The sequence below is a fragment of the Acanthopagrus latus genome, chromosome 7 (genome assembly GCF_904848185.1).
Source record: "Acanthopagrus latus isolate v.2019 chromosome 7, fAcaLat1.1, whole genome shotgun sequence".
Lineage (NCBI taxonomy): Eukaryota > Metazoa > Chordata > Actinopteri > Spariformes > Sparidae > Acanthopagrus > Acanthopagrus latus.
The window spans coordinates 14,035,714-14,050,380 of NC_051045.1; the positions used below are offsets into that span (position 1 = coordinate 14,035,714).

General features: G+C 40.9%; 2 protein-coding genes across 2 annotated transcripts; both read right to left on the reverse strand.

Moving 5' to 3' along the window:
• Positions 1-1,043: 1,043 nt before the first annotated feature.
• phlda3 (pleckstrin homology-like domain, family A, member 3) lies at positions 1,044-4,512 on the reverse strand. Its single transcript, XM_037105467.1, has 2 exons — positions 3,749-4,512; positions 1,044-1,568 (listed from the first exon to the last, which is right to left on the reverse strand). The coding sequence occupies exon 1, from the start codon at positions 4,188-4,190 to the stop codon at positions 3,759-3,761; it is 432 nt and encodes a 143-aa protein (XP_036961362.1). The 5' UTR covers positions 4,191-4,512; the 3' UTR covers positions 1,044-1,568; positions 3,749-3,758.
• A 1,616-nt stretch (positions 4,513-6,128) lies between these two features.
• Positions 6,129-14,206, reverse strand: LOC119023489 (cysteine and glycine-rich protein 1-like). Its single transcript, XM_037105466.1, has 6 exons — positions 13,915-14,206; positions 11,416-11,525; positions 9,624-9,792; positions 9,414-9,543; positions 9,234-9,330; positions 6,129-6,594 (listed from the first exon to the last, which is right to left on the reverse strand). Exons 2-6 carry the CDS (start codon positions 11,522-11,524, stop codon positions 6,518-6,520), a joined length of 582 nt encoding a protein of 193 aa, XP_036961361.1. The 5' UTR covers position 11,525; positions 13,915-14,206; the 3' UTR covers positions 6,129-6,517.
• Between the last annotated feature and the right edge of the window lie 461 nt (positions 14,207-14,667).

Consider the following 14,667-nt stretch of genomic DNA (forward strand, 5'->3'; position numbering starts at 1 on the left):
AAACATTGTCAGTAAAGTCAAGTCTTTGTCAAAGACGTGTGCACACACGCCTTTTTCCTTCTCCAAGCACTGATTAACAAATCATAACAGCAGCAATAACGTAAGGTAAACATTGTTCTGACTGCCATTCCTCTTTCAGATCTTCCTCTGTTCTCGGATTTGGTTTATGAAATTGCAGGGCGCTGTATGTGTCTGTTTATCTGCAGAGAAGACCAGATACCCTGGACAGAGGTTATATGATGTTTAGACAGAGCATTCCTCCGAGGAGTGTGAGCACACACACACTCTGACGGGGCTGGACTTTAAGGACGTGGTGCGCGTAACACTGAGCACTGCTCCACATCCACATACATTATGCTGTGTACGAATAAACACACACACACCGTTCAGACAAGCGATCCATCACTTGGTGTCTCCTCTCTTCGCGCTCCTGCTGGACTCCCTTGCTGACTCATGCGGTGTGGCTCGCTTTGGGGTTTTCCACAGCAATGAGAGAAGTCACCACACAATCAACCCTTTATTCCTGACCTGCACTGAGCTCTGCAGCTCGCACACACACACACACACACACACACACACAGTAACAGAGAAGATGCTTGAATGAACAATATACGATAGGCCTCGCTAACGAGAGTCTGCTGATGCTGAGGCCTTGCTGGATTTAACGCCGGGTGTGCACTTCAGCTTCTGTAGGTGAATGTGCGTGGGCGGATGTTTGTGTGCACATGCCTCAGGCTCACCGTGCTTCTCATTAGTCCTTCAAACAAAAGGTGTCCTGACTTCAGCACGCACGCAAGAGCAGGAGAGCAATGCCACAGTGTTAGGGGTGTGTGTGTGTGTGTGTGTGTGTGTGTGTGTGTGTGTGTGTGTGTTTCCCAGAGGCTGTAACAGCAAGGTTACAGCACAACTGGAAACAGATGAGCTTAGCCATTAATAGTCAGACCCAAAAATAAATTGCAGCCTGCAAACTCTTTTGTTATTTTATGTCCCAGCGTGGAGAGCTGCAGCATCGTTTAAATATAGAGAGTGAAATATGTCAGAGATGTCAAAAATGAATTTAATCTGTGTAATACTGTACATGGTTTCAGCAGATATATAGAATGGAATATGCAATGAATAAGAGCAGTTTATTAGCAAGTTAGTCTTCATGTTCAGCTTTAGAAAAACATGCAAATCTGTTCGACTGAAGAAAAAAAAAGTGACCACTGTTTCAGCAATGTCAGAAAATGATGTCCAAAATAGAATACATTTTTGAAACATCAAGGCACACGGTATGAACAGTGTCCCAGCTCGTCAGTTTCCCTCCGAATGACACCATCTTTTCCTCATGCAGTGGACTCAAGAGTGACCTCAAGCACTCAGGTCATGACTGAAAAAAAACCACTGAAGTCCATGATTAAAATATTCCTATAGGAGAACAAGACATGAGTGTGACTCTTGCTCTCATCCTTGTTCACTGATGGCCCTTTTCTGCACAACCCATCATCGCCACGGAATCAAGCTGGATGGATGTGGCGTCTTCCACCCTTCTCCTCTCTGATTGGTTCACTCCCCAGAAGAAGACAAGGCTTTGAAAAAACAAAAGAGGAGCAGTTTTTTAATATTCAATTGTTGGGGCAGCTTAAAGTGCATTTGTGGCGAGTTACATTGCACTGTTACCACGGCTACTAAGTTAATTTGGGCACTTGACTACTGCAGCTCTCTTAAGGAAGCATCGCTGCGGATTCCTGGACTGTGAGCTCATAGTTCAGACTTACACGCTCAGTTCACGAACATTTGAGATTTCAGTGACCGGTTTCAGTAAATAACGCTGTTGTCATGTGACGCCGCTGACTGTGTCCTCAATATGGAAAAGTATGGCTCTGTCCATACCACATGCCCAACTAACTGTCTTTATAAAAACAGAAGGTTGTAGGTTTGTCTGTGTGTGTGTGTGTGTGTATGTGTGTGTGTGTTTAAAAATACTTGGCTGCCTAGTGAGGGAGAGGCAGGCAGATGTTATTTTGGAGGCTCACATTGCATCGTAATTATGTCCTCAAGTGAGAGTGGGTTTGTGTTCTAAAAGGTCTGTGGTGTGTTCAAGGCCGATGACCACAGCGAGGGCAAAAAAAAAAAACAAACAAACAAAAACCGGACATGACTTTCACTCCACAGCGGAACATGTAAACACTGAAGTGGTACTTGTAAATAACCTTTGGCACGAACTTAGCTTGAGGCTTGAGTGCCACCTCATTCCTAGGAGTCTGGAAGTTTTTCCATCCATCCGATTCCATCCAATCACTGCGCCGGCGTGTTACCATTAGCACCCTTTCAGCCACAGAGGGGGAGATTGTCAACAAAGTCAGTGCCTGATCTGGTTGGAGCTTTTTTGGGGGGGGGGGTCACTGATGGCAAATGCTTGAGGAAGTCTAACTGGGAGGAAAAACAGACGTGACCTTTACCCTTGAGGTGTTTAAGTGATGCTTTGTGTTGGGTTTCACTGTTAACCTCTGTGACACAACGCTGTCTTGTGTCACAAACTGTCTTCAAATCATATTTAAAACACTCACTGGACTCCCTCAAAAATACTAAAGCTGTGAAAAGCTCCGTTAATGAATTTGATCTGTAATCACATTAATTTCATTTATGCTTTCTAGTTTTGTTCATTTTTTAAAATTAGTTTTATATTTTGTTTATAAGTCATCTCTGAGCTACCTCCAGCAGGCCTTGTTTGTGTTGTAAGTAAAAAAAAAAAAAAGTGTGGGCTGGAAAGTGCTGTGCCTCGCTGACCCCCAAACCCAATATAAAATCAATATTATAGGAATAGAATAATAAAATAAATACACATTAAGTAATTTGACTGAATTTAATTACATGTACATTTTCCATCTATTTGTATTACATAGGCTCAGTGTAAACTGTCACGTTTGATATCATGTTGAGCCAGTGTGTGTAAATTAAATTAGAAAACTAGATATGTGATTTATCACAGGAAATGCATTACCTAAATATATAACTTTAGTAATTGAATTTCCTTTAAAAAAATAAATTAAAATGAAACAGGTAACACAAAGTTACCAAGTAAAGTAGACTATTACATTTAAGTCGTATCAGTTAAGTTGTTTCAACAACTTAAAATTATTAGTGTCCTTTACTTGGTAAATTTGAGGTTATTGGTTGCTTCAATACTTTGTCAGATTTTATAGTGTAATACTTAAAAAACAATGCGATACACACTTAACAGAAACATTTTGTTAAGTTATCCAATTGATATATATTGACTCAACATGAGAGAAAAACTTTGTCTTGAATGTGACACCTCCCATTGAAACTTTATTTTAAGATTACACAAATTAAAGGTGCACTGTGTAGGCCTGGGAAGACGAGAGAAAGATCCTCATTGACTGATTTGTTTAATGTCAAAACAAACTAAACAAACAAGCTCTCTTTGTGAACAAGGAACTGAATAAACAAACTGATCTTGAAGGACAAGGCAATTTCATCCTGTTTCAATTTGTTTACATGTGGCGGACCCTGCCACCTGTCAGCTTCAGACAGTGCTCTAGGGACCTTATTGTGCTCCAAGAACAGTTTTTTTAATGAGCTATGGAAAAAAAAAATACATACGTCTGAGTTTGTGTCATTACCTTATTACTATTGTAAAGGATACAATTGTTCTGCTTTAAAACAAAAGTATTTTTTGGAGTGTATAGGCTACATTCCGATGACAGCCCCAGCCTGTTTCACCTCCCACTCCATGAAGGCTCACCTTGTCCTTGTCACAGCTCCTCGTCCTCCCCGGTGCTGCCCAGGTGTGCTGTGGACAGGTGCCTCTTCCGTCCAGTTTGCACGGCCTGCAGGTTCTTAAAGCGCACCAGCGCCAGCGCGATCTCCGCGTTCCAGGCAGTGCCGTCCTGCGGACACCGAAAGTCAATCTCCTTCCCCGTCGCCATCACCACGGTGAAGTACACCAGCCCCCGCTTGTACTCCACGCAGTCCACCGTGACCATGCGCTCGAAGCGGAGCTCCTTGGCTTTGGAGCTCCACGCCGAGCTCTGGGCATCCCCACCACCAGCGCCACCGCCTTTGCAGTTGTGCAGGCGCAGTCCCTCCTCCGTGAGCACGCAGCGCTTCTTCTTCCACAGCTGGAGGAGACCGCTGCTGCGCTTCTCCAGCAGCCCGTCCCGCATCACTTTGACCGACAGAGACATGGCCACGCTCAGCCGAAGTCTTCATACAGCGGCGCGTCTCAAGGTCATTCCATTAAATACGCATGTCATACAACATCAATATACCCGCGTGTAAGTGTTCCTCAGGAAAACGTGAGCGGCTGTGACATGAGTGGTGACAGTGTGTAAGTCCAGTCCGTGCGCACTGACAGCGCGCCTTGGATGATGTCAGGCTGCTCTGCCTGGATATGTTTGAACATGCCCGGCTCCTCCGTGGACTTTCTCCTCTTCAGCCTGCACCCCGCCTCCTCCTGGTGACGGCAGGAGGAGTGTGTGTGTGGCGGTGTGTGTGTGTCAGACAGTTGGATTATACAGCATTCTGTGTGAAGTTTTTGTACAGAAATACAGGTATAGGTGGGTGTACCCACCTCCCACTGAAGCCACGCAGCTCCTTTTCAGAAACTATACCAAACACCTGACGGTATAAATAAACTAACAAAGTTTGTTGAATCACATTTATCTTCTCTTTCAAGTTCCAGCAAATGTTTTTTTTTCTCTCTCTCTCTCTCTCTCTCTCGTCTCTCTTTGAGAGCTGGAATGTGAGTGGGAGGCAAAGAGTGGATAAAGATGTGTTGTAATGTGTCGGAGAGAAACAGTGCAAGGAGAAATGTTTATAAGTAGATTTTTTTTTTTTTTTTTAATGGATGATTAATTGATAAAGGATGAGTTCACCCAAATCTGAAAAGTCAGTCATTATCTACTCAACTTCATGTGTGAAGATGGACGTTCTTTGGGGGGTCTTCACAACATTTCTGGAGCTTAACAGCAAAACAGTGTTGGGAACATGTTTTAAAAGGTGAAAACAAAAAATCAGCTCAGAAACAACATGAAATGACAATGAGATCCCAAATCAGATTTGAAAAGACGTTATTTACACCCTCAACATGAAGTAGAGCTCGGGCACCCACTTCAGATGGTGTGTGCACTAACACTTTCAGCTCAGCAGCTATAGTCAAGATTTGGGCTCAAATCAATTTGAGATCTTTTATGCTTTCTTTCAATTGTCCCCGTCTTCTTCAGGTAATCAGGAAAATGCTTCAACACTTCTTGCTGTGAAGCTCACGAAATGTATTGTAGGTGCCTAAAACTTCGCCCGACTGTCCATCAGCTTCGGGTGAGTAAACAATGTCTGAATTTTCAGTTTTGGGTAGACTTACCCTTTAAGACTTGAATAAGCTTTTAAAGTTATACGGTTGTTTGTTTTTTAAATATATTTATTTAACTGACATATCAATAATTATGATACAGATTCCTTGTCATACTTTTTGAACAGGTTAGATGAGCAGACCAGTGATGTCATTATTAGACAGGTATGAATACCTCGCTTATTCTCTTTATAGTGATCAGCCACTAAGAAAAAAAAAGACTGAAGTCATGCTTGAGAGTTGGACTGAATCACCTGAGTCTGATGAAAGGCAACTGAATGCAATGATTAAACTAAAAATTAATAACAAAATTTATCTTTTTAGATTTATATCAACTTTAAAGCCCGCTTCACTGTACTGTATTAAGCCCCTATTAAGGGTATTAGCTTAATTATTTATGCTATTTGATAAAAAACTGAAGTGTCATTCTTCACAGTCTAGATGCAACACTGCTCTCACATGACAGCCTGATGACCTCTGTGGGTGGAGCGAAGCTGTAATTCCCCTACCTTTACAAGACTCCAGGCTTTTAGTCTCAGTCACAGCATTGTGATGTGTCACTGAAATGTTATGAGAGGAATGGATGCAACGCTCATGTGTCATGAAACCTAAATGCTGAACGTCACCTTCCAAACTACTGTACTTCCCTCTTACACACACACACACACACACACACACACACACACACACACACACACACACACACACACACACACACACACAGTTTCACCCTCATGTTATGTCATTTTTTGCCCCAAATAATTAGAACCAACACTCACCATCTTTCCATTTTTATTATGATCAGCCCTTTTGGAAAGCAGAACATTTGAACAAGCAGCGCTGACTCTAATACATAAAGAATACTGCTGGAACATTCATTTAAAAGCCTCACAATGAGAAGAGGGTGATTAAATTCAGTTACAGCAGAGTGCAAACCAGCAATGCAGCACATGTAATGTTTAAGCATCCATGTTTACCATAGCAGCGCTAATAATCACCTATAGCCAATGTGAGGCTGACATGGAGTTATCTTGTCCACTGTACAGTCTATAATGCAGCTTTTAATCAAGCATGTGTCCCTCAGGTGCGCGTGACCAGGCAGCAGTCCGTCCCCTGCAGGATGGACGCGGTAGTGCAGCGTGTCGTCGACGAGCTCGCCAGTCTCTACTGAGTGTGAGCCAGCGCTCCGGCCCCAAGTCCATACCCGAATCCTTTGGGGCCAAAGTTTTTACCATAACAGGCTGTTGGAAAGACAGGTAATGTTAGCAAACACGCTATAAAATCAGCGGTGCATCCCCCCAAATAGCTAACAGCAGCGGGGATTTAGCATCAAAGCTAGGTTAGCTAAAAAGCCTTTTATCGTAATACCATTATCTAGCTAGCAGTGTGTTACGTTTTTCAGAAATCATCTTCGTTATTTTATATGTATGTCCTTTATGCCCATAATGCTAAAATAGGGTAACATTAAACTGATGTAAATGATTAAATTCATTGTGTTCACACATGTGCCACTCTGCTCCTCTGATGACCTTTTGCTAACTACAGACGCGAAGTAACTGGCAGCCTGCAATGCCCCCTTACATTAATTATATGTTTCAGGGTCGACAGAAGACCTTTGCCAGATCACTACAAGGTTTTTTTTTAAAGATATAATTCGTTGCTGGATGATGGGTAAATAAAATAATAGTTGGGAACTGTTTGACTGAATCACTGCTAAGAACACAAGTAGTAGAGGCTAACGTTAGCTAGCCAGCTAAGCATCTTCAGTTCCTTAAAAGAAACTTGGGAAACAGGGCTTTTTTCAGAGAAGGATACAGCATATTTATTTTTCCACATGGACAGTGGAGTCATTTAGTATTGTAACTAAAAAATAAAGAAAAACATTTTTTACACAAGACATTTTGACTCATAGCAGGAAAAGCACAGGCGGTAATGATTAACTTCAGTGATGGGACTGCTCAATGGAGTGGTGTAGGGTTTCTGTATTTTTGCAAGATACCCTGGAAGTTAGCATCACCCTGGTCCCCCTGACAAAAAGCCTATTGGATTTTTGAATTGGATTTCGGATTATAGCTCAAAATGAGATTTGTGGCAAACACTGGTTTATGATTGTTGTTCAGCATGATGATCTTAATCAGATGAACACCACATTCGCCACATTTTTAAAACTTAAATTACAGGATAACAGTAGAGGTAAACATGTTAGTCTATAAACAGATTACATTGTGATCGCATGACTTAAACATCACCACTATTAATCGTCTTACTACACAATTAACATATGCGTTTTCAATAAACTGATGAATCCATATGTTGTAAAATTAGAGGTGGCCTGTAAAGACGGACTAGTGAGTTGATAAGTTTTTGTGTTATGTACAAGATCAGTTTGCAAAGAAGTACAGAAGAGCTTTTACAGAAACTTTGTGTTGGACTATTTGCTTCCCTCCTTTAATGTAAAATTAGTTGAATTCTATTAATAAAAGAATGCAATACTAGAACCACAGCTATCTTGCAGTGCTGCAGCAATAACTATTTGAAATGAATTAACAGCCTGCAAACATGCTAAACATTTAACAAAACTGGTGTATTCTCAACACTGGTCACACTATGTGAGGCAGAGAAGAACAGTTCAATAAAGTCTGACTCTGGTCTGTGGAGTACTAAACCAAAATAGCCAGTTTGTTCTCTACTGAATACATATAAAAGATTTAAAGGAGTTTAGCGATAGAAACCAGGTTATTTTGTCATTCCTGACAATTTTGTCTTTGGGAACGTGGTGTTATTCCTCTGTGTTAGGGGGCCCTCTGCTGTATTCTTGCATTTATTACATCTTGGTCACCCAGGTCACTAACAAAACATATGTTGATTTATTCTCACAGTAGGATAAAAATGTAAGTTGTGTCTTCAGTCATGTCCCTCCTAATTTAGGCTGTGCAATGCTGCCCTTTAATAGCCATGCTGTATACACTGTGTAATCTGTATTGTCACTGCAATCTCTTTCAGTTGTTCATTTAACTGGCCTAAATTTATCTGTTGTTCTGTTGAAGTCTGTTTCCCACTGATATGCATTCTGTCCACCAACCTTAATCTGCACTGCTGACTGGCATTGCAGGAAATAAGATTATGACAGTAGGGCAAAATTATCTGTGTTGAAACTGCCCTAGGCCCACTTTGACATGGAATTGTTCTGTTTAGGAAATAAGATTTTTTTTAAAAATGGAACATCTTAGAGTTGTTTAAAAAGTCTGGGTGAGCCTCAGACGATTTTCCACTTACAAACTGAGCTGTTTCATTCTTATGTTTGGAAATGATTGTAATGAAATTATAAAACTCTGTTATCTACAATATTAAACTTTCACTTGCATAAAAGTATAATCTTTGAAAAAACAAATTTATAATACGTCTAGCATATTTGTAAGCTATGGGACACACATACACAAAATATGACCGGGGGGGCATCCTCAAAAAAATAAAACAATCTCCAAACAAACAATTACAAGTGGCACTTTAATGAATCTCCAGGCTAGTGACAACAATGAGTCTTTATTGCTATTTAGCTTGCTTCCAATAGAGGGCGATGTGTTCATTCCAATTGGACAATGGGCCTCTAGTTGACTCTTACTCACCTCAAGTGACAAGATACAATAGTGCTGCATTTAATATAATGTTCTTGAGCGGTTGTTAAGATGAAAGACATGACTGAAATTTCAGTTGTCTTGTGGTAACTGTGACAACCAGACAATACTCATGACAACAGTTTGGTATAAGCAGGTCAAATATGTGTTGAACAATACTTGTGCAATACTAAATGCAGGTTGCTATTTGTTTAGCAATATATTATGATTCATATGGAGGGAAGTGAAGACAGTGGGGTTTGTACCTTTGCAGTAGATTTCTCCGTCCTTGTCAGCAAGTGTGGTCGACTCAAGGCTCTTCTTACATGTGGCACAGGTGAAACATCCAATCTTATGCCACGACTGTAAATAAACAGAAGATCCATTTTCAAGTGGATGTGCTTTTGAAAGCATGCATATGTGTAATATGCTGTGTTTTTTCTTACACTCCCAGCTCCAATCACTTTCTCAGCTGCGTAGACGGACTTGCCACAGCGAGGGCACTTATCTGCCCCACCAAACTTCTGAGCCAGCTTGGATGGGTTTGGGTTGCTGGTGGAACGATGAGGGGCAGGTCTGATGGAGACAGAAAGAGAAAATGCTGATACAGGGCCTTATAGAGAGATCAGAAAGTGTGTGTTTTGTGTGTTACTCACTCTTCATGTGTAATGCCCAGAGACTCTCCCTTGTCTGTGCTGAGGGTACCCGCTCCCTGGCCGTAACCGTAGCCTTTTGGTCCATACTTCTTGCCATAGCATGCCTTGCAGTAAACTTCATCCATATGAACAGCAACAGTTGTGCTGTCCAAGTTCTTGTTGCACACCACTACACAAACACACATACATATATTGTTGTTTTGCATATCTGCATGTGTTTGAGCACATGTGTTTGGATAAACTCGTATCTCTTTCCTTTTATGGAACAGTTCTGTCGAAGAAAAATGTTCTCATCGAAATTCCATCATTGGAATGTTCGATTACAACACAGAAACACAAATAACTCCCTTTAGAACTCCATGAACTTACATATTTTTCAAATTAGGGCAGAGAAAGAGTTGGATTTTTTTTTTTTTTATGTATTTCAGTGCTTCTGTTTATGGTATTATTTTTCAACAGTGATGATGCATGTTTTCTAATTTTAAGATGTTGATAAAAAGTGTAGATAGATTGTCTTGCTGGTGTAGTTTTTGTCTCAGTAGCTAATTGCCTAAATAATCAAGGTGGGGGCCGACCAGTGTGGCTTTTTAAAGCCAAATGCAGATAACGATTATTGGAAATAAAGATGACGGAAAAACTGATTGAAATGGAAATTGGAATGAAACAATGAAAGTACAATTTACTCATATTTTTGATAAAAGTAGTTTCTAGATACTTCAGTTACTACTTGCAGATTCATAATTCATAATTTTACTGTTTATAAGCTAGTAATTGTGACTTGTTACCAATCAGATACTGTTGTAGACAGGACACTGTGAGAGAGTGCTAACAGAAAAATCACAGATACCAATCATAGAAAAAATGCAGAATTTTGGCCTCAGTAATCAGTCAATTAATTTTGACATGTTAACAAACCAAAGTGCTGGATCATAGGCAAGACACTTTTAACCTCTAATCCAAGAGACACTAAGATAACTAAGTGGAGGGGAGTTGCAGGCTTTTTAAACTCTTGGGAGTGTCCTTACATAGTCAAAGTTGCTGGTGCTGGGTGAGCCCAGGTGTGAATAATTACTAAGCTCTTCCAGTTTGACATAGATGTGATCAATACATGTCAAACTGGAAAGGCCGTCTTTGAACAGACATGGATTCCATCTATGTCAAACTGGAAGATCGTCTTTGAACAGAGGAGGTGGCCTACCACATTAATTATCACACACAGTTGTTCCACCTACAATGCAATACTGAGCTCCCAGTTGAACAGCCATCCACACCTGGGCTCACCAAGCCCTAGCAACCCACATGAAGGCCGGTCCGGTCAACGACAGACTCCCGAACAGATTTTAAAAGCCAGCTCCTGGATGAGCGGTGAAATGTCTTCAAGAAAACTGAAATACATCCGATTGCCTATGATACAGCATTTAGAATAACCATAATCTGGTCAACTGGGAACCTTTATTAACATGTTGATAAAGCTCATTGAATATTTTATCAGTAGTCTGACGTAAAAATTACTGATAGAGATAATTGGAATTGGCCCGGTAATCAGCCAGGGTCGATAATCGGTCTACCCCTGCTCATGAGTATTATATCATGTAAAATGCTACAACGCCATCTTTATTTTAGGTTGCTACTACACAGTTTCACGTAAATGTTTTTCTTTGAGAACAGAAGAACCAGCGGTTTATATACGGTCAGCGTAACTTGTGACAAATAAATGATGCAAAGTGACAGAGCCAGAAGTTCAGTGGTTTCCGAATTGACAATAGCAGGAAGTAGCAAAGAGTTGACTCACTGCACACGAAGCAGGACCTGTGGAAGCTCTGCCCATCACAGAGTACTTCTTCTGCGAAATAAACCGCCTTCAGACAGCGGCCACACTTGTTTCCTCCTCCTAATGGCATCCTAAAAATATCCATGCAGCATGAACAAAGACATTTTTAACATTTTGCACACTATGAACATATAGTACCTCAACAAAGACATAGAAAAAGTGTTTGTCTATTTTTCAGTGGAAGGTAAAAGTGAGTAGAAAGAGACACAGACTGTGGCTGGAAGGGCACACAATAGAAATGCTATTTTCTTGCCCTGGTTTAAAGTCCTTAAACATACATGTGGAACTAAGCCTTAAACAGAAAAACAAATGGGTGAAGGCACTAATAAATTCCCTGTAGGAAACTTGTTTAAATGTCCACATTTAGATGCCTGTAATTTTGGCTTTGTCAAGCCAGACCCAGAGACTGCAGTTTCACTCCTGCCAACTTTCTGTGGCTTCTGTAGAGCAGCAGTCAGCCAGCAGTGGGAAAAAACAAGAGGAATTTTTGGTACACTGACATGAAACTTGCTCTCTCTTGAAAAACCAAGAAACAGTCGGAGTGGAGGCAATGTGAAAAACTGTGACATTCTGAGGTGTATTAAAGTTGGTTGGACGTGAAAGACCCTGGCATGCTGCCTATTTCTACCCAGTGTGCTTCCTAGCGTGACCCTCCCTGTCCATTCTCGCGTTTCCACATCCACATTCCTGAGCGTGTAAACCCTCCCACCTCCATGCCCCTGACTCCCTGCCCGTCTGTCTCTCTCAGCATCACTTCTGCAGACTGTACCTTTGCATCTGAGTTTTAATTTTTGCTGCTCCTCTTTCTGGTGATAGTAAGATGGAGCTGAGAGAAGAGTGTGGAAGTGTTGGGCCATTTCCTATCAGCCTTTCTATTTTTAATGGAAGACAGAATACGAAGCATAACACCCTAAAATCAAACATAACTTCCTTACTGCTGACACCAGAATGTTACTTAATGTCAATATGAGCTCATTGAATGATGTTTAATCATGGCCCAGAATGAGGTAATGGGTGGAGCGGTTGGTGTCTGGCTGGCTGCTGCACTGTGACTTTCCGTCATTATAAGCAGAGGCACATTCAGACTATTTCTGGGGCTTCAGAGGCCGCGCATTGAAATATTAATAGACTATTTGGGAGAAAAAAGTTCAACAGCTTAATCGTAATGCTATCTGAGTCCTAACGGGAATGGATGGCAAATATTATACCTGGTGATGTACATGAGGTACATTTATATGTTGTTGTTAAAATAAAAAATCAAATAAGTCATAATAGAGGCTCACATTTTTCAATATCTTTGTAGATTATATACATACTCTACCAAGGGAAGTTAATTTGTGTAAAAACCTTGAATTAAGTGATTGTTTTTTGGTATGCTTTCAGGGTCATAAGTGTAAGAATTTGAAGTGAAACAATGTTGGTAATTCACAAACTGACCAGCCCAAACACAGAAGAGAAACAGTGCAGAAGCAAGAGAATTAAAGGATGTGAAACACAGAGGAAATTGACAGGTCGTGATTAGAAGTGTAATGCTGGAAAGAATTCATATTAACAGCCACACAGACCCCGGTTGGTATTTCCATGATTATTTTCACGTAAACACTCACAGTTTTATGCGGTCTTGGAAAAGAGACAAGAGTGCCGGTAAAAGTTGAAATGTCAGGAATATTTTTGTACCAGGCAGTGGTAGATAGAAAAATAAATAAATAAAGAGGGAAGGTAGCAGGAGAAAAGTCTGACTTCCAAGTGGTAATGCTAACTCCTTCATGTCGGTTTTTAGCAATTCTACAGCAGGAAAAACAAAACAAAAACAAAAACAAAAAACAAGAAAGAACAGAGAAGTCTGAACATGAGCTGAATGTCATGATGTGAAGATGACCCCAAATCACAGCTGCCAGCTTCAGGACCATGTGCGTAAAGCAGAAGGTGAGAAACAATGGGTGTCTAAACTCTGCGAGTTTAGACATGTAGGGACACATGCAGTTGTTACAGGAATGCTCAAATAAAGAGTGAATGTGAGGTAAGGAGTGTAAAATCAGGAAGTGTGATCATGAAGTAGAAGTGACTGCATGTGACATCTGTGTGATTTGGGATGACATTCCAATCAGCAGGAGTTGTTTTTTCTTACTCACTGTTAACTTCTGTACTTTGTTGGTGCCAACACCAGAGAGCATAAAGACCTTTGCATATCCTGTTAGGTTGTCTTGTACATTAGTGTGTCTCATTGTGTTACCATTTAACTACACACTGATACCACTTTGCAAACTCTAATGCATGATAGCTGTTCAAACAAAGGACTCTCCTCTGGCCTGACTCACACAAGAGCTTAACAGAGAATACATTTACATTGCGACAGAGGGTTTTTCCCGTCATGCATCGGCAAGAGTAGGAAATAAGATACAGCAAGATGAAGAGAAAGCAGGAAGCATAAACTGCCTGTGGTAAAGTAACATTACATACCTGCAGTTAGTAGGTGCTGTCAGTCAGTGAAGACAGACGGGGTAAAAATTGATTTACAGATTGGAGTGGAGTTTCAGCAAAACTGCAGTCTGAAGTCAGGTGGAGGAGTCGTAGTTGGAGTCTTCCTGACTAACCACAGTGTAAGACTTGGTTAGGCCAGTGATACAAATAAACCCAGACAGAGTCGTTGGTATGTGCCTCTCAACTCGTCCACTCTTCCAGATGTGCTGAAAGGGAGGAGCTTTCTTTGTTGCTGCTATAGTCTGCAAATGTCCTGCGTGTTGAGGAACAGGGGAGTTTCTGACTGATTGGACGAGAGAGAGAGAGAGAGAGAGAGAGAGAGAGAGAGAGAGAGAGAGAGGTGAAGTGAATGGGGGAGGGAACTTGTATTGTCAAGCTGTATACTGCCATGTTTTATAGACACAATAATTAGAGCTAGGAACAATGTAAGAGAAAGATAAACCACATGCAGAAACACATCAAGGTAAAAGACATGACACTTTGTGAGAACAGAAAAATAAAAGTAGAAGAGTGTGTGTGATAGGGGTGCAAGGGCACTCACATGTTAAAGGCCTTGAATTCCTACATTTTAAAGGCACTCCCACACCCGTTCTTCTCCTTTTGTTTCAGATTGCTACAAGCTAGAGATGGGAGAATCAAAGATTTTATTGCAGACAGCAAACAGTCACAATGAGTTGAATTATTGGGATATTTGTCTATCAAATGAATCATGACAACTTTCCTGCTCTGGCT

Bases quoted from the DNA above. Each gene is read 5' to 3' on its own strand.
- phlda3 (XM_037105467.1), bottom strand. From the start codon at position 4,190: ATGTCTCTGTCGGTCAAAGTGATGCGGGACGGGCTGCTGGAGAAGCGC.
- LOC119023489 (XM_037105466.1), bottom strand. From the start codon at position 11,524: ATGCCATTAGGAGGAGGAAACAAGTGTGGCCGCTGTCTGAAGGCGGTT. The intron at 9,544-9,623 runs GTGAGTAACACA...TGTCTCCATCAG, and splicing joins CTGGGCATTACACATGAAGA to ACCTGCCCCTCATCGTTCCA. The intron at 9,331-9,413 runs GTAAGAAAAAAC...GTTTATTTACAG, and splicing joins AAGTGATTGGAGCTGGGAGT to TCGTGGCATAAGATTGGATG.